Source organism: Hippocampus bargibanti, linkage group LG03 (genome assembly GCF_051943395.1).
Source record: "Hippocampus bargibanti isolate YZ-2025 linkage group LG03, ASM5194339v1, whole genome shotgun sequence".
NCBI lineage: Eukaryota > Metazoa > Chordata > Actinopteri > Syngnathiformes > Syngnathidae > Hippocampus > Hippocampus bargibanti.
The window spans coordinates 19,606,019-19,628,131 of NC_142736.1; the positions used below are offsets into that span (position 1 = coordinate 19,606,019).

A 22,113-nucleotide genomic window follows, 5' to 3' on the forward strand; every position below is an offset into this window, starting at 1 on the left:
CATGACATCACAAAGACACAGACATTCATTCTTAAGCACTTTCTGTACCCTCTTTGTTACATAAAGCAGTTCCAGATGAAACAATTTGTTGTTTTTGTAAAACCTCACCCAAGTAATCTCCTCAAAATGGACTACAGACAATATAGGTGCATCCCACATTAGGCCAGATGTTACCATTTCTTTAATTCAAAGCAGAATTGTCACATTTCCATATGCATGCTTCATACTGTATTTACAGCATTTTCATTGTAGCCTTAAAGCCCAAATTAACCGTCTTCTGAAATGTGTAATGGATTTGACCTACAAATGGCCATTCAGAATTTGATAATTCCTCTGAACTGTCCAATAGTGCACGGTATTATATATATATATATATATATATATATATATATATATATATATATATATATATATATATATATATATATATATATATATATATATATATATAAACTGACCTGAGATAAAATTTTATTTAAGTCCAAAGTCTGGCTCATGGTCAATTTTCATCTGCCCCCACAGCTTTTGTCATAAAATCAATGTCTGGCCCAGGTAGGCCCCTACATTTTTAACACATCAAAACTGCCCCCCTTTCCAAGAAGTATGGACACCCCTGATTTTAACCATTTGAAGCAGCCGATGAGATTTCTTGCGCCGTCATCTGTACCTCTTTGAAGGTCTCGGACGTTTCACTTATCCAACAGGCTTCGTCTGAACTCAAATTTGCTGATAGTTTTGGCCCTAAAAAAATCCTCGTCTCATGGGTGGTGTCTGTCACCCATTTTAGCTTGTGTCCTCTACCAGAGGCCAGGAAGCTTGAGGGTTCTGCGCAGTATCTGTGCTGTTCCCATCACTGCGCTTTTCTGGACCGAGATATCCGATGTTTTTCCCGGGATCTGTTGCAACCACTCGTCGAGTTTGGGGGTCACTGCCCCGAGTGCTCCGACCACCACAGGCACGACTGTCACCTTTACCTTCCAGGCTCTCTCCAGCTCCTCTCTGAGCCCTTGGTATTTCTCGGTTTTCTCACGTTCCTTCTTTCTGATGTTTCTGTCACTCAGGACCGCTACATCCACGACAACCGCTTTCCTTTGCCCTTTATCTATGACCACGATATCTGGTTGGTTGGCCATTACCATCTTGTCAGTCTGTATCTGGAAGTCCCACAGGATCTTTGCTCGGTCATTCTCTACTACCTTTGGAGGTCTTTCCCATTTTGACCTTGGGGTTTCCAGTCCATACTCCGCACAGATGTTTCGGTAGACTGTCAGCCACCTGGTTCTGGCGCTCCATGTAGGCTTCTTACACCCTGCAGTTATGTGTTGGATTGTCTCAGGTGCTTCTTTGCACAACCTACACCTTGGGTCTCTCCTGGTGTGGTATATCCCTGCCTCTATGACTCTGGCGTTCAGGGCCTGCCCTTGAGCAGCCAGGATGAGTGCCTCCGTGCTGTCCTTTAGGCCAGCCCTCTAGCTACTGATAGGACTTCTTGAGATCAGCCACTTCTGTTATGGTTCGGTGGTACATCCCGTGTAGGGGCTTTTCCCCCCATGATTGTACCTCTTCCAGCACCTCATCCTCTGTTCCCCATTGTCTGAGACATTCTGTGAGTACATCATCCGTTGGAGCCTTCTCTTTGATGTATTCATGGAGCTACTCTTCCCTAGTGTCCAGACATGGCGGTGCGAGATGCTGCTATGATAGGTCCCTGCTCTCAGGTTGGGGGGAGCAGAGGTCTATTCCCTGAGGCTACACTGATTACCTTGACTGATTACTTCTATTGTCCTGCCTGACTGGGGTCAACGACTGGCCTGATTGCCCCATTTGCCCTGGTATCACCTCATCCGCATAACTAAGCCTATGTTGCCTAAGAATCGTATTGTAAGTACGATCCAAATTAAACCTCACCCCACCCTGGCGAATTACTCAAGGGTTTTCTGTCTTATGAAAATAGCTTTTACTCCCCTTTCAAACCATCTTTTTATTTCGCTAAGATTTTAACCTCACTGTCATCAAATGTGTGGTTGCTAGCATTTAGGTGCATAGAAGCGAAAATGTCCGACATCTTCAAAGGACAGATGACCGCAGAAGAAACCTCATCGATGGACCACTCCTGTACGACTGAGAGCTTACACAGACATTTGAAGCAGCGTTTCTTAACATTTATTGGGTGAATGTATTTCACATTTTGTCACTTTAACAAACGCCCATAGTCATTAATTTTCCGGGAAAAGTGAACCAAAACTAATAGCATTGGTTTCAATTCAGGGGTACAATCGACTGAACTATTGAAGCTCAAGATATAACCGATTTTAACCAGAGGTGGCCTTTAAAACGGGCCGTTTGCATGCTAAAATACATTCGCAGAGGCCAGTTTCCAAATGCGCACAACATGGTGCTTTCACCAAGCTTTGTTGGGTTTGCCAAAAGATCGGAGGACCCCACCATGAATCGACTCGCGCGAGCAAGACCACCCAAGAAACACAAATACTTAATCACACGCGCGGGGATCCTATATTAGAGAGTAAAATATGGTTTCGTGAAGACCTTTTAAAGTCTACATGGCACGCTTTCACAGCCCTGGACGTGGACCAGTGTGGGAAAGTGTCCAAGTCTCAGTTAAAGGTGAGCGCCCTGCAATTGCTGGTCATCGTTATTATATATTCAATTAACTTTTTGTGCATATGGATGAAAAGGTTTCTTCAGCCGTTATCTGTACTTTGAAGGTGTCGGACGTTTCGCTTCTTATCCAAGAAACTTCGTCAGCAAACTACTGGTTGTTTAGACCCTATATATATACGTATATCCCTACTGTCCAGAAAGGTTTCCTAAAAGACAAAAAAGGGCTCCAGAATATTTAAAGGAGTACATATGTAAAACTAAGTGATGATGACAAAGCCGAAAATATTGACTATTTCTACAAAGTAACATGGTGTACGTAGGACTTTTAAAGAGGCTATGCAATCTGAAAAATAAAAAAATGTGGGCTACTTTAATGGAAGAGGAGATGGAATCCCTGAAAGAAAATGATACTTTCACTGACCCCGCTACCTAAGGGCAAACAAGCAGTGGGAGGTCGCTGGGTGTATACGGTGAAAGAAAACCCAGATGGATCTGAGACTTGTAAAGACAGATTTGTGGCAAAATGATTTGGTCAAGTGGACGGAATTGACTACAGAAAGACATTTTCGCCGACAGCTAATATGAATTTCATTCAAGCACTGATGCAGGTGGCTGTGCAAGAAGATCTCACCCTACACCAAATGGACGTGAAGACTGCATATCTCCATGCCCCAATGGACTGTGAATTATATGAGGAGCAACCTGAAGGTTTGAGACCAGGTAACAAACAGGAGAACGTTTGGTATCTAAGCTCAACAAATCACTGTATGGCTTAAAGCAGTCAGGGCGTAACGAACATGGTTCTAAACAATCACAAAGAAGGTCTTCAGGGTCATTTTGACAGATCAAGACTGAGGTGTAGTGTCACAGAAAATGCAGAAGATGGCGGCAGAGCTCAGTTGGAAGTAGTTTTATTCTTCACCTTGGAATTTTTGTCAACGAATATTAAAGAGTTGTCTCGGTGTAACATACAACGATTCACCATTGCATTATATTATGTGTTTTCCTTCTAATTTCGCCATCAACACGAAATTTTCAGACCAAACAAAGTACCGCAAAATGCATCGAGGTGATGCAAGGTATGTCCTTTCTCGGTGAGGGGCGTTCCTTCAGTGACGTAGGGTGAGGACTCGTCACCATCTCAAAAACAAGACTTTTGGAATATTCAGCGCGAGTCTTAAAACGTAAAATATAGCTATATGCGGTGGAATCTTAGTAGAAGTCATTTGAAGCGATTTTACAAATTATGAACACAACTTGTCCGGCCGGAGACGTTGGTTGTCCTTTAAAGGACAACCAACGTCACTTTTTTGTTTTTTAACTGACACCAGAAAAATATTTTATAGCATCTAAAATACCCAAAACACGCAGTAAGATATTTTTAGTCAAATGCAAAACACCAATAAAAATGACTTGGTGTCCAAAAATCTACAAAAAAAATGAAATTTTCAGAAAGTCCCGCCCCCAGTTCGTGACGTCACGCCAAGACGTCTTGCATTGCTAGTGAATCAAAACAATGGCTTCAGATTCGGAGAATATGCTTTCTTGTTCCACATCCAGTGACAAATATGATTCAAATAGTTCCGAAAGCATACATGTTTGCAATCGATTAAAGAATTTATTTGTGCCATTTTGAGGCAACATTGGGGGAAAATCTCTCACCCAAAAAAAGAGGCACAAAATGGCGACATCCTGTGGCCACCTCCGTTTACACAGGCTGATAAATTCCTTATATGGCGCTTGGACGCCCTCTTGTGGCTTCCTGGCGGCTTTTAGGTGCAACACGAGGTCCCCAGACCAAACAGGTACAGCAAAATACATTCACGTGATGGAAGGACCGCTACAATGCGTCTTTTTTACAGTGAAGCGAGGTCCTTTAGTTACGTCACGTACGGACTCGTCACCAACTCAAAAACAAGACTTCCGGAATATTCAGCGCGAGTCTTAAAACGTAAAATATAGCTATATGTGGTGGAATCTTTGTAATATACGCTCAGTAGAAGTCATTTGAAGCCAGTTTACAAATTATGGACACAACTTGTCCGGAGACGTCGGTTGTCCTTTAAAGTTCAATAAAAAATGTACCAAAATGAATGTATAGAAACAAACTGCTCGTGAAGATAAAATGCACATGCAATTTTACAATAAGTTTTCTTGACAAAAATGTGTTCTATGTTGGCATATGAGTCTAAGTTTGGTATATAGGATTAATATGTCCCTATGTATTGTATTTTCCCCTCGCCTTGGTTGTGTCACCGTTTACAAGCTGCATGGTGGTTGTGGATCCCAAAAAAGCAGGCAGGAGGGAGCAGCAGGTTGTATAGGACAGATTATATTAAAATAACGTCAGCAGGGACAATATCTAAAACATCAAAATCATCTGAACAGAAAAACACAAAATATGAAAGAAAAAACAAGAACAAGAGTCTGCCAAGATGAAACAAACATGCACAGCATACAATGCAATGACCCGACACTGAATGGTCGTGCCGGGAGTCCTTTTGACTGCCACTGATTGGAATGACCAACACCTGCGCGGCTGCAGGCAGGGCCAACAGCGCTACCCGTTGGTCGCCAATCAGAACGTGGCAGTCTGCCACTGATCGGGATGACCAGCACCAGTGCAGGTGCAGCTGACAGCGCCACCCGTTGGTCACCAACCAGATCATGACAGGTTGTGCTCAGGAGGGTTGAACTAGTTAAAGAAATCTAGCGGTACTTCTCTGCCATATCGCGAACTGACTGAGATAATAGCAAGCTTATTTATTTCTACTTCTATGGTCCCTTTTCAGTCATCTGCCCTTTGGATCATCATCACTTCTCTCCCCATAACAGCGACCCTGCACATAATTTCTGACACGCTGACATCCACATCACATAGGAGGTGTCGAGGAATCTGGAGCGAGCCTCGAATAACACCAAGAAGTGGAAAGACCAAGTGGCCAAACATGAAGGACTGGTGCGTCTCATACAGCCAGGTACAATGTGTTTTATTTTACTTCAATGTTGTCATTTTTATTTATTTATTTATCTCATGAAATAATTGGTGAACTGATAGATGTATCAGAAATTGTCAACCAAAACAATCCTTATAAATCATCTGAAATGGAGAATGTTTTATTATTTGCCACAATTATGTCATTCATTGTTTATTTGCTGTTCATATGAAAGCACGGCATCATACTAAAATAAACAATTTGAAATGTACCTTCAATACTTTTTATATATCACTTTTATACATCATAATTGCTGAATGCAATCGATTTAAAATATTTCTGAATATTACAACGTTTTGTGAAATTTACACACACACAAAAAAATCGTCTTTTTTAATGATTACAGTGATACCCCAGCTCACGAACTTAATTGGTTCCCAGAAAGTGTGTGTAAGGCGAAAAGTTCGTCTTCTGAACATTTATTTCCAAAAAGAAACCATTAAAATGAGAATAATCTGTTCCCAGGTCCCCATAAAACATACTTTTCTACTAAATGAGCCTTAAAACTACACAAAATATACCTTATTTTATGTATAATATGTGTGCTATTGTATTGTAATTAAAGAAATAAACTGTACTGTATAATAAAGTCGTTTTATTTACCTTTTTGGTGGTCGTTGATGTAGTTGCCTCTTGATGATATCAGAGTGAAGTTGCCGTGCTTCCTCGGCGATAATACCCTCACTCACACTGTCCCCTGCGAGCTGCTTTTTGTTAATCCAAATCAAGCATTGCTTAGACAACACAGTAACACCCTTAGACACACACGCACCCTTAATATCTTCCTTGTTCTTAAGGATGAAAGCAATGGTCGACTTAGTGTACTGGTACTGGGACGCTACGTCACACAAACGCACACCTTGTTCGTGTTTTTCGATAATCTCCTTCTGCTCGACTGTAATTTTCGTTTGTGTCTTCTTAGGCTTATACTAGACTGTGGTGGGGTCTTTTTGGTCCCATAATAGCAAAAGTACTCGACTCGATAACAAACCACATCCACACTCAAAGAAAGGGGGTGACGAAAACTAGTCTGCCAGTCACCGCGGCGCCGTGTGGTTTGGTTCGCCTGCCGAAAAGCAGAGACTATGCTCGCCAAAAGTTCATGAGCTGAAGCGTTCGTCAGCGGAGGTATCTCGTTAATTTGATTGATTGGTTGTAAATAAGTAAAAAATTGAAATGAGAAATCTTGAGAAAGCTTACCCATCTTGTTCAAAGATGTTGCTGTGTTGTCTTGTTGGTCACAAGAATCCCCAGATGGTGACCAACTGGGGCCAGCCTCTGCGACCGACGTGGAGCTTGAGCTGAGGAAGAAGTTCTGACAGGAGAGCAAGTATCACTAAGGTCAAAGTCCATGAAGGAACAATGACATCACCTCAGATGTTGACATCCATTTGTCAATTACACACTGTCGTACCTTGACTACATTGACCGAATGATTCACTGCGTAGGATTTGATGAACTCATTTTTCTCCACGGATCTTCTGGCAGTAAATGTCCGCTAGAGGGTAGCATAAGACCATCTTACTCGGTCTGTCATGACTCGTGTCAAATGTTTCATCGAAACATTTAGCAGCATTTTTATTGTTCGTATCGTCACCCTCCTAAATCATTTTATCCACCATTTTTTTGTCCAGAAAACACAAAAATAATAAAGCAAACGCTGATTATATTGATTAGTCAATTTGTTTGAGGGTTACAGTCAAATGATCGGTTTAACTAAGAATGTAAATCGATTTTAGGAGATTTTGCCAGCACCAAACATATGCACCTTTTTCCAACTTCGGCGATCTTTTTTTGGAGGTTGATAAGGTTTTTTTGTGTATTTACACCTGTTAAGGTACAATATCAGCAATAATACATGCATCAGATTATGCTTTTGAGTATCGCCAGGTGTCAATGTTCTTTGATTTCATTACTTTTCATTCATGTTTTCTTTGATTTCATTACTTTTTTCATAATGCCAAATCATGGGACATGTTAAATGGAAATAGTGCAACTTAGCCGACTTTATGTCTAATTGATCAAGTGATATCATGAACATAGAGATTTTAACAATTAATATAGGTCTTTGCTGCTGTGAAATGTAAATTTCTCCACTGTGAGACTAATAAAGGCATATCCAATCCAATCCAATCCAATATAACGCGTACATAAATGCATAACAGATGTCAAACAGGTGCGATTAATATTTTATCAGATTTAGTTTTTAATACAAAACAGTTAAAAATAAATAAATAAATAAAACAATCCTGGTGTATCTGCAGTAAGAAGATGGATTGGGCCATTACATGAGAAGGAAGGCGGCTGCGCAGTCCAAAGGACTATGGTAGAAGAAGGACTTATGAATGGTTTTAAGCACATTGATTCAAACTAAAACAATACATTTCTTTCAAATACTCGTTTTTTGAATAGATAATTGGCTCAATTCCCCACATTTGCCCAAAGAGTGTGTCCATCCCTGCTCCACAAAAAGCGTAAAGAGCACATGACTTCTTCTACGTATGCAAAGTATCTATATCTCAGCGAATAAAAATGCGGTGCCTCTTCCTCCCCCGCCATGTCCAACTCTCACAATCACATAAGCATTCCAACTGAGAGAACATCTCCAGTTGTCTCGCCTCATGTTTCACACCGAAAATCACCCGTAACAAATTCATTTGGATTCCTCTCCGACATTTCTTCATCTAAACTGAAAAAAAGTCTGACAGATGTGTATTTGCTGGGTGACCTCATGGGCTAAAAGTTTCACCGGCATCACAAAAACACATCAACTCGACTCGCGAGCATCAAGGCCTTGTTCTGTTTCGTGATTTGTTCACATAGTAATTAATGTACAGCCACCCAAAATTTGAAATTGTATTTCATGTTTTTTTTGCTTCTTTTGAGAGAGCAACATTTCTGTCTTTAACTGCTCCTCATAAATACTGACGCATTTTCTTATCATAAACACATTGGGATAGCTGGCCAGAAGCTAGCTGGAAGCTAACGGCCCCGCCGGAGCATGAAGTGCGAGAAACACACGTTTCTTTATCTATCCCAGAAAGCAATGCTGATGAATGTTAATGACTGTATATGGTTATCAGAATCAGAAAGCCTTTCATTGTCCCACAATGGGGAAATTGGCAATCTACAGCAGCAGAATTGAAGGGGTTAAGGGGGTTGGCGGTCAAAATATAAAACAAAGTATTTTCCGGACAAAAGAAAATGTCAGGAGACTGAAATGTACAACTGCACAAAAAAGTGTCATAAAAATACCCGCACATAGTCAGTGTCTGAAATTCATGACAAAAAGTTAGCGGACACCCGGGCAGTCAACTCTGAAAAGTTGCCTGCTCGGCCATAAAGTTGCCTGCCCCATTTTTCACAACTTGAAACACAATAAGATGACTAATCGCAAAAAAAACAAAAAAAACAAAAAAAAAAAAAAAAAAACAAACATTGTTGCGAAGTATACATTTTTTTAAATTAAGGAAGTACCTACCACAAATGCTCCCTTGCTTAATTTATGGTAATTATCCCTTGCTGAAGATTTTGCTCCAGTTGTCGTCATGGTGCACAATGCAATGTTTGCCTTGCGTTGTCTACTAAAAGCCACGTGGATTCCTCTCTCTATGCCTTTCAAAACTTTACACTTTACAGTCACGGTATAGTCCGAAGCACAAAGCAGGATTCTGATTGGCTGCCGTGCCGAGTATGGAAATTGCCAAACGAATGTTTTTTTTTTTTTTTTTTGTCTCACAATGAAGACATTCTCAATAAATATGCGTATAATGATGTTATACTGGCATAATGTCAGTGTACTTCTTGGGTCTGTGTGCCCAATTTACAGTTCGTGCGTGTGTGTGTGTGTGTGTGTGGGGGGGGGGGGTTGCCGAAGCTGGACTCAATTTAGTGTTGATTGTTGCTTACATAGTTGCAGTATTATTCGCCACATTGGGCTTACGTAACATCAATAATGCTCACTCGTCAAAGTGGATTATACCAAATATCCGCATCCTCCTCATGGGTTCTTTTTGCGGGAATGCAACAAGAGAAGAACAAGTCTGTGGCTGTGGCATTGTTCCACAGTTCTTGTTGGAAAGCTTTTCTGAAATTTGGTCAGAAGGCTTCCTTCCACAATGGTACACAGGGTGGAAAGGCGGAGGGTTAAAAAAATGATGTGTTCAAGAAGGGTCGCAACTCATGGAAGTGGTTAAGTTTTAGATGATGGGTGCAACCATCATGTTTTCCAAGGAGCTTGTTTTTTTGTGTTTTCTTTAGTCATCGAGGTTGATCGGACATCCTCCTACTCCTGCCTGGTCCACGCATGCCCAAACACTTTGAGTCCACTCGGATTAACTCATTTCTCTCTGGTCAATTTTAGTCCGAGACTAGCAATCACCAAAATAAAGCAATAATCGTGATGGGAAGTAAACCGATTGTCAGGCGTATGATTTTCTGGTAGACAGCAGAATTCATTGTCTCATCAATCACAGCAAGGTGTCCTGGTCCTGGTGCCATTTTTCACTGTTGGAATAATGTTCTTTTTTTTTTCAAATGCGTTACCGTTTTTACCCCAGACGTAACAGGCCGCATATCGTCCATAAAGTTTCATTTTCCCCTCCTGACTCCACGGAATGTTTTTCCAAAAGTCTTGAGGATCATCAGTATGTCTTTTGGCATATGCGAGATGAGCCTGCGTGTTCTTTTTGGACAGCAGTGCTTTTCGCCAGGGATCTCTCCCATAGATGCCATTTTTTTGCCCGTGTCTTTCTTACAGTATAGTCCTGAACACTGAAACTTAAATGTGGTTTCTCTCTGAGCCAACCACGAAGCTCTCTTAACACGGGCATGCCAGTGCATCATCTGAAAGTAAGATAGCCTGAGAGCTCACTGCAAGTCATTGCAGTGAGCATTTCATTTCTTTCATAACTTTGCTGCTGTGAAATGTATATTTCTCCACCGCGAGACTAATAAAGGCAAATCCAATCCAATCCAATTAGCTTCAGATAACCATTGATGGGAATAAGCCGCTTATGACGTTTTATGGTGGAAGAAGGCCGACTCACGCACATGCACTAATAAAAGCACAATTTCTTATTTCAATCATGTTTATTCCCCCCCCAAAAAACAATTCAGGTTGGCACAACAACACCGTAAAAGGATGCAGTCACAAAGTCGCTGATATCTTTGAATTGCTTCATTTTGTTTTGATGCAACAGTATATATTTGTTTTGTTAAAAGGCCTAAAAAGACAAAAACATAAAAGTCTGTCTTTAGACAAAGAGGAAGAGGCCACTCGGTATTTGCGATAGTAACTTTCAAGAAATAATTATCAGTGGCATCAAGAAGGTGAGAAAACTTTTGCTTTACAAAATCAAAGAGACACAAATATGTACATAAACAAAGACATGGAAAAAAATTCCCACAATTTGACATCATGAGGCCTAATGGAGATTTCACAAAAAACATTTAAATAGAACAAAAAGGTCAGGTAACTTTTGAACTGGCTGTGCAAAGTGTTTTCTTTTTCATCTTGAATTGAAAACGTAACCAAGCTGGAGGGACTGCTCACTTGTCGTCTGAATTGAAAAGCTAACAAAATGGCTTCCGCCTCACTTTGGGAGTGCATTCCTAAGTGCAACAAATTGCCTTGTCATGTGTGCGCATTCAACACGAAGCAGCAGTAACTTCTAGTAGTAAAATACAACTTTTCCATTACAAAATGGTGCCCAGTTGGGACGGCCAGCAAAGCCTTTTTGCTTTGAAGTGGTCCTACCTCCTCCTATACAGTGAGCTGTGATGGCAGCTGTGGTCCCTAAAAAGGTAAAATGTCGGAAGGGGGGAGGACGGGGGGGATGCTGATGAGCTGTCTCTGACGTCTCCCTCCGGCCCACCAGGGATAACCTCGCTCGACCTCACGGCGGCACGTTTCAGGCGTCAGAGATGCAGTTCTGGATTTTGTCCATCCACAGTTGAGCACTGGCTGCGTCTGACGCACAGAAGTTATACACTCTTTTGCTGGTCTTCAACTAATGGGAGGAAAACAAACACATGCACACACACAAAATCAAATACAGGGATACATCAGCTTATGAACGCTTTAGCTTACAAACTTTTTGCCTCTTGAATATTAAATTCGCGAGAATATAGTCTTGGCTAACAAACTAGTTTTCGCTGGATGAACACCAAACCACACGGTCGAACAGCACCACGGTGGCTGGCGGATGAGTTTTCCACTCTTCTTTGAGTGCAGACGTGGTTTGTTATCAAGGGGAGTACTTTTGTTATTGTAGGACTGAAAAAGACCCCACCACAGGCTAATGTTAAGCTGAAGAGGACACAAAACAAAATTACGGTCGAGCAGAAGAAGGAAATCATCGAGAAACACAAACAAGGTGTGCGTTTGTGTGACTTAGCGTCCCAGTACCAGTATGCTAAATCGACCATTGCTATGTGTGGCTAAGGGTGTTTCTGTGTTGTCAAAGCAACAGTCTCAGGCAATAGAAGAGGTTGAAAAACGTCTGTTGATTTGGATTAACGAAAAGCAGCTAGCAGGGGACTGTGTGAGTGAGGGTATTATCGCCGATAAGCAAGGCAACTTCACTCGGATATCATCAAGAGGCAACTACATCAATGACCATCACAAAGGTAAAGAAAACGACTTTATTATATAGTACAGTTTATTTAATTACAATCCAATAGCATATTTATTATACATAAAATAATGTATATTTTGTGTAGTTTTAAGGCTTATTTAGTAGAAAATTATGTTTTATGGGGACCTGGAAACGGATTATTCTCATTTTTAACACGCACTTTCTGAGAACCAATTAAGTTCATAAGCTGAGGTATCACTGTACCTGATTATTAAAGGACAACCGACATCACTTTTTTTGTTTCCTAACTGACATCAGAAAAACGTTTTATAGCATCTAAAATACCCAAAACACGCAGTATTATATTTTTATTCAAATGTAAAACACCAATAAAAATGACTTAAAGTGTCCAAAATCTGCAAAAAATTGAGCTGCGAATTGGGCATTTTCAGGAAGTCCCACCCCCAGTTGGTGACGTCACGCAAAGACGTCTTGCATTGCTAGTGAATCAAAACAATGCTTCAGATTCTGAGAATATGCTTTCTTGTTACACATCCAGTTATGAATATGATTCAAATAGTTCTGAAGAGGAAAGCATACATGTTTGCAATCGATTAAAGGATTTATTTTGAGGCAACATTGGGGGGAAATGTAGCAAGCAAAAAAGAGGCAGAAAATGGCGACCAAGTTTCGTGTGAGGGATTAATCAGCCCGTTTCCACAGGCTGATTAATTCCTTCCATGGAGCTTTGTCGCCCTCTTTTGGTGCTACACAAAGTTTTCAGACCAGCCAAGTACAGCCAAATGCATTGACGTGATGGAAGGACTTCTACAATGTGTCCTTTTTTCGGTCAGGGGCGTTCCTTCAGTGACGTCACGTACGGACTCGTCACCAACTTAAAAACAAGACTTCCGGAATATTCAGCGCGATTCTTTGTAAAATACGCTCAGTAGAAGTCATTTGAAGCCGTTTTACAAATTATGGACACAACTTGTCTGGAGACGTCGGTTGTCCTTTAAATGAGATAAATGAAGGACAAAAATACAGTTTACCTCAGCAGAAGAAACAAATAAACAAATACAACCGAAACTAAGCGCGGTCAATACTTTGCCGCTGATGATTTCGGGGATCAAATGAGCAAACGAACGTTGCGAACTCACGTCAAAGAAAGCCTTTTCACTGATGTGTTTGGGCGCGCCGGTGGTCGGCGTGGCGATGAGAACCGACTCCACCTCTGCCAGCTCGATGTGACCTCGACAATTGGTGTCCTCGCCGGTGTCGTAGTACCTCATCTACAAAGATAAACAGGTCAGGTCACAAAGTCTGAACGCTCTGTGGCGCTTCCTACCAGGAAGTTGCCTCACCTGGTGCTTGGTAATGTCCAGCACGAACCAACGAGGCTTCCAACCTTTGAGCAGGGCTCCTCGCTTGTACAGGACGCCTTCATACGACCTGCCAGGAATCCATAAGCTGAATCATTGGAACCGTTTTATGATACGGAGTTGCCCTACTGCTTGGCCAAATGATTTTGAACATTAATTCGATATTCTTCATATCGAGCTTAAGGTGGTACGAGACAGCTCGTAATTCAGTGCCCGAGCAGAATGAAAAAAAAATGTGTATTACTATTTGTGTTTTTCTCACTAGGTATTGTATTTTTACGTACGTACCTTGCCCCCCCCCCCATACCTATCTGACCCTCTTCAAATTTCTATTCCCTCTCGTTCCCTCAGATCCTCTCCGCCTCCACCCGTCTCAGCACGATGGGTGACAGAGCCTTCAGCTGCTCTGCCCCCAAACTTTGGAACTCACTTCCTCCCAACATTCGTAACATCGATTCTTTTCCCACCTTCAAGTCCCATCTCAAAACCCACCTATTTAAAATGGCATTTTCTGTGTAGCTCTCTCTGTTTCTATTTATAATTGTATTTTATTTATTGCATTTTATTTGTGATTGTATTTTACTTATTATAGTACCTATGCTTGTCTGTGACTAAAGTGTCCTTTTTAATTATTATTATTATTATTATTATTGTATTGCATTTCTGTCCACTTGATGACTTCTAGTGTCTCGTTCGGACAAACAATATTACTCGTGAGGCAAAACTATTAGTGGGCATTTCAGTGCTTCTAATGTGTGACAAATGCTCATTGATGGAGTTTGTTGGTGTTGACTAGAACAGTTTAAATGCATAATAGTAGGCAAAATATGGCACCAGTTGTGGTACAAAAGTCAATTGGCCTACTAACGTGCTTAATTGTCATATCAGGCAGCACAAAGAGCACACTTGTACATACATACGAGTTAAGGTTCTAAAATACACAGAACATTGCTCGAGTATTTAGGTCAGGGGTGTCCAAGTCTTTTTTGCCGCGGGCCACATTGTAGTTACGGTTTCCTCTCGGTGGGCCGTGAAGAATTTGGGGAAACCATTGGAATGTTACATCTCCTCCACGTTGTATTAATTGACTTTGATACCTGTGATTTATCAATGAAAAGGTTTCTTCAGCCATCATCTGTACTTCTTTGAAGGTGTCGGACGTTTCGCTTCTTATCCCAGAAACTTCGTCAGCAAACTAAAGTCTTACTGGTAGTTTAGGCCCTATATATATATCCCTACTGTCCAGACATGGCGGTGCCGGACTCTCCTATGATAGGTCCATGCTCTCAGGTTGGGGGGAGCAGAGGACTACTCCCTGCCGCTCCACTGATTGTTCCTATTGTTCTAACGACTGGCCTGATTGCCCCACTTCGACCGGTATCACCTCATCAGAATTACTAATCCTATTTTGCCCAAGTAGGCTGTTGTACAAACGATCCAAATTGAACCTCATCCCACCATCTCGGTTTAAAGAAGGATTTAGCTGTTTTATGAAAATCGCTTTTTTTACTCCCCTTTCAATTCATCTATGTTCTTTCGCTAAAAATTTAACCTCATTGGCGTTAAATGAGTAGTTGCTAGCTTTTAGGTGCATATGTACTGCCGATTGAGGCCCACTAGTATTATCCCTGCGATGTTGATGAAGTCTTTGAGAATGTGTTTAGTCTGCCCAATCAATGTACTGCTCTTTACAATTTTCATTCTTACAATGTATTGAATAAACTACATTACTTTGTTTTTCATTTGGCAGCCTATCTTTTGGATGTACTAATTTTTGCCTTAAGCCGTTTATCGGTTTGAAATAAGTGGGAATTTTGTGTTTGCAAAGGACTCTTTGTAGTTTTTCAGAAACTCCTGCAATGTAAGGTACTGCTACTCGTCTCCTTTTTGTATCTTCAGGATTTTTGGTTTCATTCCCTGTTCTTTCTTTCTGACATTTGTTAAATGATCACTGAGTGTACCCACAGTTAGTGAGTGCTCTCCTGATATGTTTTGACTCCTTTTCTCTACCTTCGATGCTTTTTGGTATTAATTTAGCCCTATGCTGGAGGGTTCTGATAACTCCTAGTTTGTGTTGTAAAGGGTGGTTAGAATCGAAAAGTAAGTATTGGTCAGTGTGGATAGCCTTCATAAAGACTTCTGTTTTTAGCGCTGTCCTCTTCTATAATTTACAATCCAAAAAGGCGAGTTGGTTCTCTTTAATGTCCTCGCGAGTAAATTTAAGATTGATATCTACTGAGTTGAGGTGAGCTGTGAAGGATTGAATTTCTTGTTTTTTTAATTATGACAAAAGTATCGTCCACATATCTAAACCAGTGTCTAGGTTTTGTCCCCGGCAAGGATGTGAGGGCCTGTTTCTCCATCTCTCCCATGTACAGATTAGCCAGATTAACCTGAGAGCAGGGACCTATCATAGCAGAGTCCGGCACCGCCACGTTTGGACAGTAGGGATGTATATATAGGGCCTATACTACCAGTAAGACTTTAGTTTGTTGACAAAGTTTCTGGGATAAGAAGCGAAACGTCCGACACCTTCAAAGAAGTACAGATGACGGCTGAAGAAACCTTTTCAGCGATGGACCACTCCGGTACGACTGAGAGCTTAAACAGACGTACCTGTGGTTTAGGTGATATCCGACTGATCTACCATAGACTCCGTATTCACTAAATTCTTTGTCCTCACTAGTAGGAAGGCTTTCCACATGTGGTGGATACTGTGAGCATGATGTAGCGCACACAAACAAATAGTGACCCCAACACAGCATTATGCAGGTTGCAGTCTTGCCGTTCGTTTTAAGAGAGGCAACTCAGCTGGAAGTTTCTTGAAGAGTTGGACACCTTTGTTTTGGAGATTATATCCGTACTTCAGCGTTTTAGGAACGAAGTCATGGATGTGCAAATGTATGTTGATTAACTTGGAATGATCATGTATCAAGCAATACATTGCAGAAGAAGTGTGAAAAGTGTTCAATTATAAACCTCAGACACCATATTGGAAATCCATCTGTGGAAATTGATTTGGGTAACTATAGTACAGTGATACCCTGGCCTCCAAACTAAATTGGTTCCCAGAAAGTGTGTGTAAGGCGAAAAGTGTGTATTCCAAACATTAATGTCCCATAGGAAACCATTAAAATGAGAATAATCCATTCCCAGGTCGCCATAAAACATAACTTTCAACTAAATAAGCCTTAACACTACACATAATATACCTTATTTTATGTATAATAAATATGCTATGGTATTGTGCTGGTCCCAAGCCGGGATAAATACAGAGGGTAGTGTCAGGAAGGGCATCCGACGTAAAAGCTTGGCCAAAACAAACATGCGGATCAAACCTCTAAAGATGGAGGACACTGATTTGCTGTGGCGACCCCTTGAAGGGAAAAGCCGAAAGGAAAAGAAGATTGTAATTAAAGAAATAAACTGTACTGTATAACAAAGTCGTTTTATTTACCTTTGTGATGGTCGTTGATGGCTTGATGGAATGGATAGCTTTTTGCATAAAGTATCTCAAGGAGGTCTGGGTTGTACATCTTAGAAGTTGTGATATTGCAACAGCAAAAGATGCAGGCAGACACACTAGAAACTTCATTAATACCTGGTTCCCTTGCTTGTATGTTCTCTTCAAATTATACAAATGGCTTGTGCGAGTTTTGAAAGGCGCTTATAAATGAAATGATTATTATTATTATTATTATTATTACAAATAAAGGTTTTCTGATTCTGATTTGTGGAGCCTGATTGATGGGGTATATTAACCTTGCAGTCTACATTCTGCCTTTGAACTATCAATAAAGTTGAAACGAGTCCAAATTTAACTGTTTTCTATCCATGTTCTCACCTTTTCACTTTTTTTAGGGGGGAATAGAGGAAAAAAAAGCCGGCTGCCATTTTCAGCTCATTGTTAGGAGCTCCAATAACCGGTTCGTTCGCGAACGACACATCACTCATTGTGGCGCTCCGTGTGTTTCCTGAAAAATTGTTTGTATACCAAGATTCTATTCTCGCAAATTTAACGTTTGTAAAGCAAAAAGTTCGTTAGCTAAAGCGTTCGTAAGCCGAGGTATCACTGTATTCATATTTGCGGCTGAGGGGGGGAAATTATCCACAGGTGAGCGCCAAGATTATGTACTTCAACCTCTTCAGCGCCACCATCTCACACGACATTCTCCAGCTGTAACTCAGTAGCAGGCCCCTGCTTAGTAAATGAACTGTTACCCCCACGAACTGGCCTCCCGCCCCACCTGTTCTCCTCGCTCTTGGGGGTGAACTGGTTGTAAAGTGTGGCGGCGCGGCGGTTGATCCCATTGGACGTGGCCGTGCCACGGTTCTCCACCAGGCTGCTGTCTGGCAGGTGCAGCATGGAGCGCCGCTGGAGAGCCTGAAGGCTGGATGTTGGAATGAGGCCGGAAATGGACAGGGACGGCTTGCAGAGCTGCAGAACACAAAAAAAATGCGCTCAAGATGACAGATTGTGCTGTGGTGGAGAAGGAAAAGTGAAGGTTTATTTTTCAACAGGGCTGCCACATTGCATCCAAAAAAACCTCCACTGATTCTTTTGCAATTGAGTTTTTTTCAGTATTTACAGAAAAATATTAACCTTTTCAAAATAAGTCTGGTTTAGCTAAGAGTGTTAGAATAGATGGTCCATCTTAATAGAAAGAGGCAAGTTGGATCTATCTATAATACTTAATAATTCAAAAACACACTGCTTGACCATCTGTCTTTCACTTAATCGTAGTAAGAGTGTGAAACCAGCGAACTTTGCAGCTTCATCCATATTTTACAAACAGATATGCAGCTTATTTGTTGCAATGAAAGCGATGATGAGTGACTTAGAGGAGTTGTGGTAGGACAGTGTCAGGCTACAATAGCTCACAAGCTGCATGTCATGCAGGACTAATTTAGCTTAGCTCCTCTGATTGATTTAATGGTGACAGGACCTGAGGAGAAATTAGTGCGGACGTGTGACTGTTCAATGCGGGTGTACAATTTCATGTGAGCTTGGAGTGGTTTAGAAAGATGGCGGTTGATAGCAGTTCTGGCCTCAGATATGTTTCAATCTACATTTGTATTGAGGCTGATGGAACCAACATGAATACTTTCATGCACCTTGTGACCTGATAACATGATATGCTGTCTACTGTCATAACCCCATAGCAGAAAGGGTTAAAAAACTAGCCATCTGAACAGCAAATGTATATAATTCCTTGTATGCCATTTTTTTGTAATTGTAATTTTTTATGCTGTTTTTTTACTTTTTTGTTTTTCCACTTTCATTCCTTTCATCACTTTGCTGCTGTGAAATGTACATTTCTCCACTGTGAGACTAATAAAGGCAAATCCAATCCAATCCAAGTTATATGGGTCTTTAGTTATCTGAGCTTGAAATGGGGGCGGCTGTACAAAAGACAAATACTGCCCCCTCGTATTTGAGTCAGTGAGAATCAAAGATCCCTGCGATCTGGTGACACTTCTGTAATGAGGACATGAGCTATAAGCTACGGATTGATAGACGGACTGACATTTACTTCTTGTTTGAGGTCTTCCTGGATACTAATGAGGACCCTATCCAGAATGGTTTGCCATCTCTCTGGGTTGTGGTTCATCTCTACCTCCAGCTTCTCAATGTCCTGCAGTACACAAAAGCAACGGACGTTTTTAAAAAACTGGTAGAAGAGAGAGAAAGACCCGTCTGAGGTTTCAAAGTCTTACAGAAAGCAGCTTGGTGATGGCATCGGGCTGAGCATGGCTCACGCTGCTGTAGCAAGGCCACACGATTCTCCTTTTGCTGCTGGAGATGGTCTGGGGCTCCTCAGAGTTGTCTGACCTCGCCGCCATCAATCGGCAGTCGTAACACGGCCCCGTCGACAGCGTTTCGTCAGTAAAGAAGTCCCACGTCTTCAGGTTGGGGATGGCAAATGATGGTTTGAGAATGGTCTACGAGAGCAGAACGGTTTTGGATTGGATTGGATTTGCCTTTATTAGTCTCGCAGTGGAGAAATTTAGATTTCACGGCAGCAAAATTATGAAAGAAATGAAAGTAGAAAAGCAAAATAGAATGAAGTGTAAGACAATTAAAGTCCGCTGTTGTGGTCAATGAGAAAGTGATTCAGGTTGAGAAACAGCCTCTATATTGTGAAGAGCGGCAAGACTTTGTCATCAAGACAGTTTATCCGTATAAAAGCAACCACATAGGTGGCTTGGCCATCTAATATTGTTTATAGCTGCTTTATAGATGTATTTATTCTTGTGAAGGGAGGCAGGCAAAAAAAGTATAAGAATTTGATTGCAATTGGATGAAGTGGTTGAACGTGGATGGATCGTCTCATCCAAGGTCAAGATGAAAAAGCATAGCGACAAAATGCGCCCCGAGAGGGAAACTCACTTCGCTCTCTGATGCGTTGTACAGATAGTTGAAGAAGATTGGACTCCGCCGATGCATCCTGTTGATGCAGTCCCAGATGCAAATGCCTTTCCTCGCCTGCTTGTCACCCTTATCGTCAAATAACAGGCCTGTCGGACAATAAGAGAAGACACAACAAGAATTATTGCTTCCACAGATTGCTTTCTTTGTGTTGAAAAGAAATTGCAGAGGGATTTTGTCAGCTGGCCGGGGAGTATGAATGACGTGAAATGATAGCAGCAGCAACAAAGTATTCAATAAAAATAAATATTAATCAAAAAACATTTATGAAAAAAAAATCTCCTGGTTTGGATGCGAAAGAACACCAACCATGTTCCAAGCGCTCGTAGTCGGAGTCCAACAGGAAGTTCTTGAAGCGGTTGGAGATGTGATGATAGGCCAGGAACCTCAGATAGTACTGATTAAACTCAAACTCCACGGGATGCTGCATCAAAATCTGACAGGTTACACACAAATACACAAACGCAGTTACCGCAGTGTTGGAAATAACCGTAAGTATAGCACATACTAATAGTCTGGAAGCAAGCAGTGACGCCCCCTCTGCTTGAATGGTATCAGTGCAACCCCACGTATGGCTTGTCGTGAAGCTGAAGCTGACTTTATTTAGAGCACGGGTGTCAAAGTCAAGGCCCCAGGCCCAAATTTGGCCTGCCACATCATTTTATTCGGCCTGCAAAAGCAAATCAAACTTGCGAAATTCCATAATGCTTGCTAAAGTCCGAACCAAAATTTCAAAGTGTCCCATGTAAACCACAATAAGTCATGTTTTTTTTTATTTCAATTTTAAAAACTAGATATTCATTAGTTTGTTGTGCGCTCAATGTGTAATATATGGAGGGGATTAAACATTCTCATGGCTTCCCCAAATTCATGTAACTACAATGTAGCCTGCGACAAAAAAATATTTTGACACACTTAATTTAGAGACTTCAGTATGTCTGTCTGTGAGTCAGTTGTTTTTAACTCATTTGGTGCCAGACGATGTGCAAAAATGTGTCCACTCCGGTGCCAGGGTTTTTGTCATTTTCACTCAAATTGTACGATCCACAGAATATTGAGTTTTAAAACTACATAATCATTCAATACAGTGTTAGAAACCTTAGAGTCTCTTCTTTCATCAGAAAAAAAACCAGTTCATTCCTAAGTTATATGGGTCTAGAGTTATCTGAGCATGAAATGGGGGTGGCTGTACAAAATATAATACAATATAATAATAATTGATTTATATAGCGCTTCAACAACAGCTCAAGCTGTAACAAAGCGCTAGCATGGACAAAAGGCAAATGCTACCACCTCGTGGAAGGGAAAAAACATTGGCAGAGGTCTGACCAGCGCTTTATCGACACCCCCGCAAGAAAACCTAAAAGTTGAACAAATTCAGGAATGGTGCTCCATGTGACACTTTTCAATTCCTGAATATATTCTGGAATCGCAATGAATGAGCTAAAGTAATTCAGGTTGTGATTCAGTGTGAGTGAAGCAGGAAGGCAAAACTTGAAACCAATTTTCCAATCACTGATAAGATCGCACCCTTAATGCACATAATCCATTCCTTTTAGTAAATAATTTGCCCAAAACTGGTTAGACTGGAAAAAGGAAGCTCCGGTATGACAGCTGAATCAGGTTGTCCTAAAGGCATTACGCCCCACCAGGGCCGAAATGATTCATTCTGAATGTGGAGTGCAAACTACATCATCAGTGGATGATCCGAAGTGAGCCAATCATCATCAAGTGCCAATCTTAATACCCAATAGTGTGAATCAAACAAATGAGGCCACCTGGTTCTGCTGGCGAAAACAACAGCTGTTTTTGACATGAGGCACTTCTATTTTCAGCTCTTATCTGAAATCCCGTTGTTGAGAACACACCAGAGGACACCTCCCCCCTAAGCCCTGCCAAAACTACCCTTTCAAAAGACAAATGCAGAAACTATGCGTTGATGTCAGTGGGTGTGCACACTAATAGACAATATTGTCAAAAGGAAGCATTTTTAGCGTGGACCTCATGTGCTAGCACTTCATTCTGAAAGCCCAATCCAAAAGCCCCACACGCACACATGAGCCTTCCTCCCAATCCCCCAAACGGTACTTTTTCACGTGTTGCTC

General features: G+C 41.3%; 1 protein-coding gene across 5 annotated transcripts in view; it reads right to left on the reverse strand.

Annotated features, from left to right (window-relative positions):
* Positions 1–10,690: 10,690 nt before the first annotated feature.
* Positions 10,691–22,113, reverse strand: part of sbf2 (SET binding factor 2) — a 106,129-nt gene continuing 94,706 nt past the window's right edge. For 2 of the 5 annotated variants that reach the window (XM_088992446.1, XM_088992443.1), the window contains exons 35-42: positions 20,318–20,444; positions 19,970–20,097; positions 19,297–19,521; positions 19,113–19,214; positions 17,826–18,016; positions 13,561–13,648; positions 13,357–13,488; positions 10,691–11,629 (exon numbers count right to left, since the gene is read on the reverse strand). In XM_088992446.1, coding sequence (XP_088848572.1) covers positions 11,531–11,629; positions 13,357–13,488; positions 13,561–13,648; positions 17,826–18,016; positions 19,113–19,214; positions 19,297–19,521; positions 19,970–20,097; positions 20,318–20,444 — 1,092 coding nt within the window. In that variant the 3' untranslated portion in view covers positions 10,691–11,530. Of the gene's footprint in view, positions 11,630–13,356; positions 13,489–13,560; positions 13,649–17,825; positions 18,017–19,106; positions 19,215–19,296; positions 19,522–19,969; positions 20,098–20,317; positions 20,445–22,113 lie in introns of all 5 variants that reach the window. The other 3 variants (XM_088992444.1, XM_088992442.1, XM_088992445.1) reach the window with 2 other exon arrangements.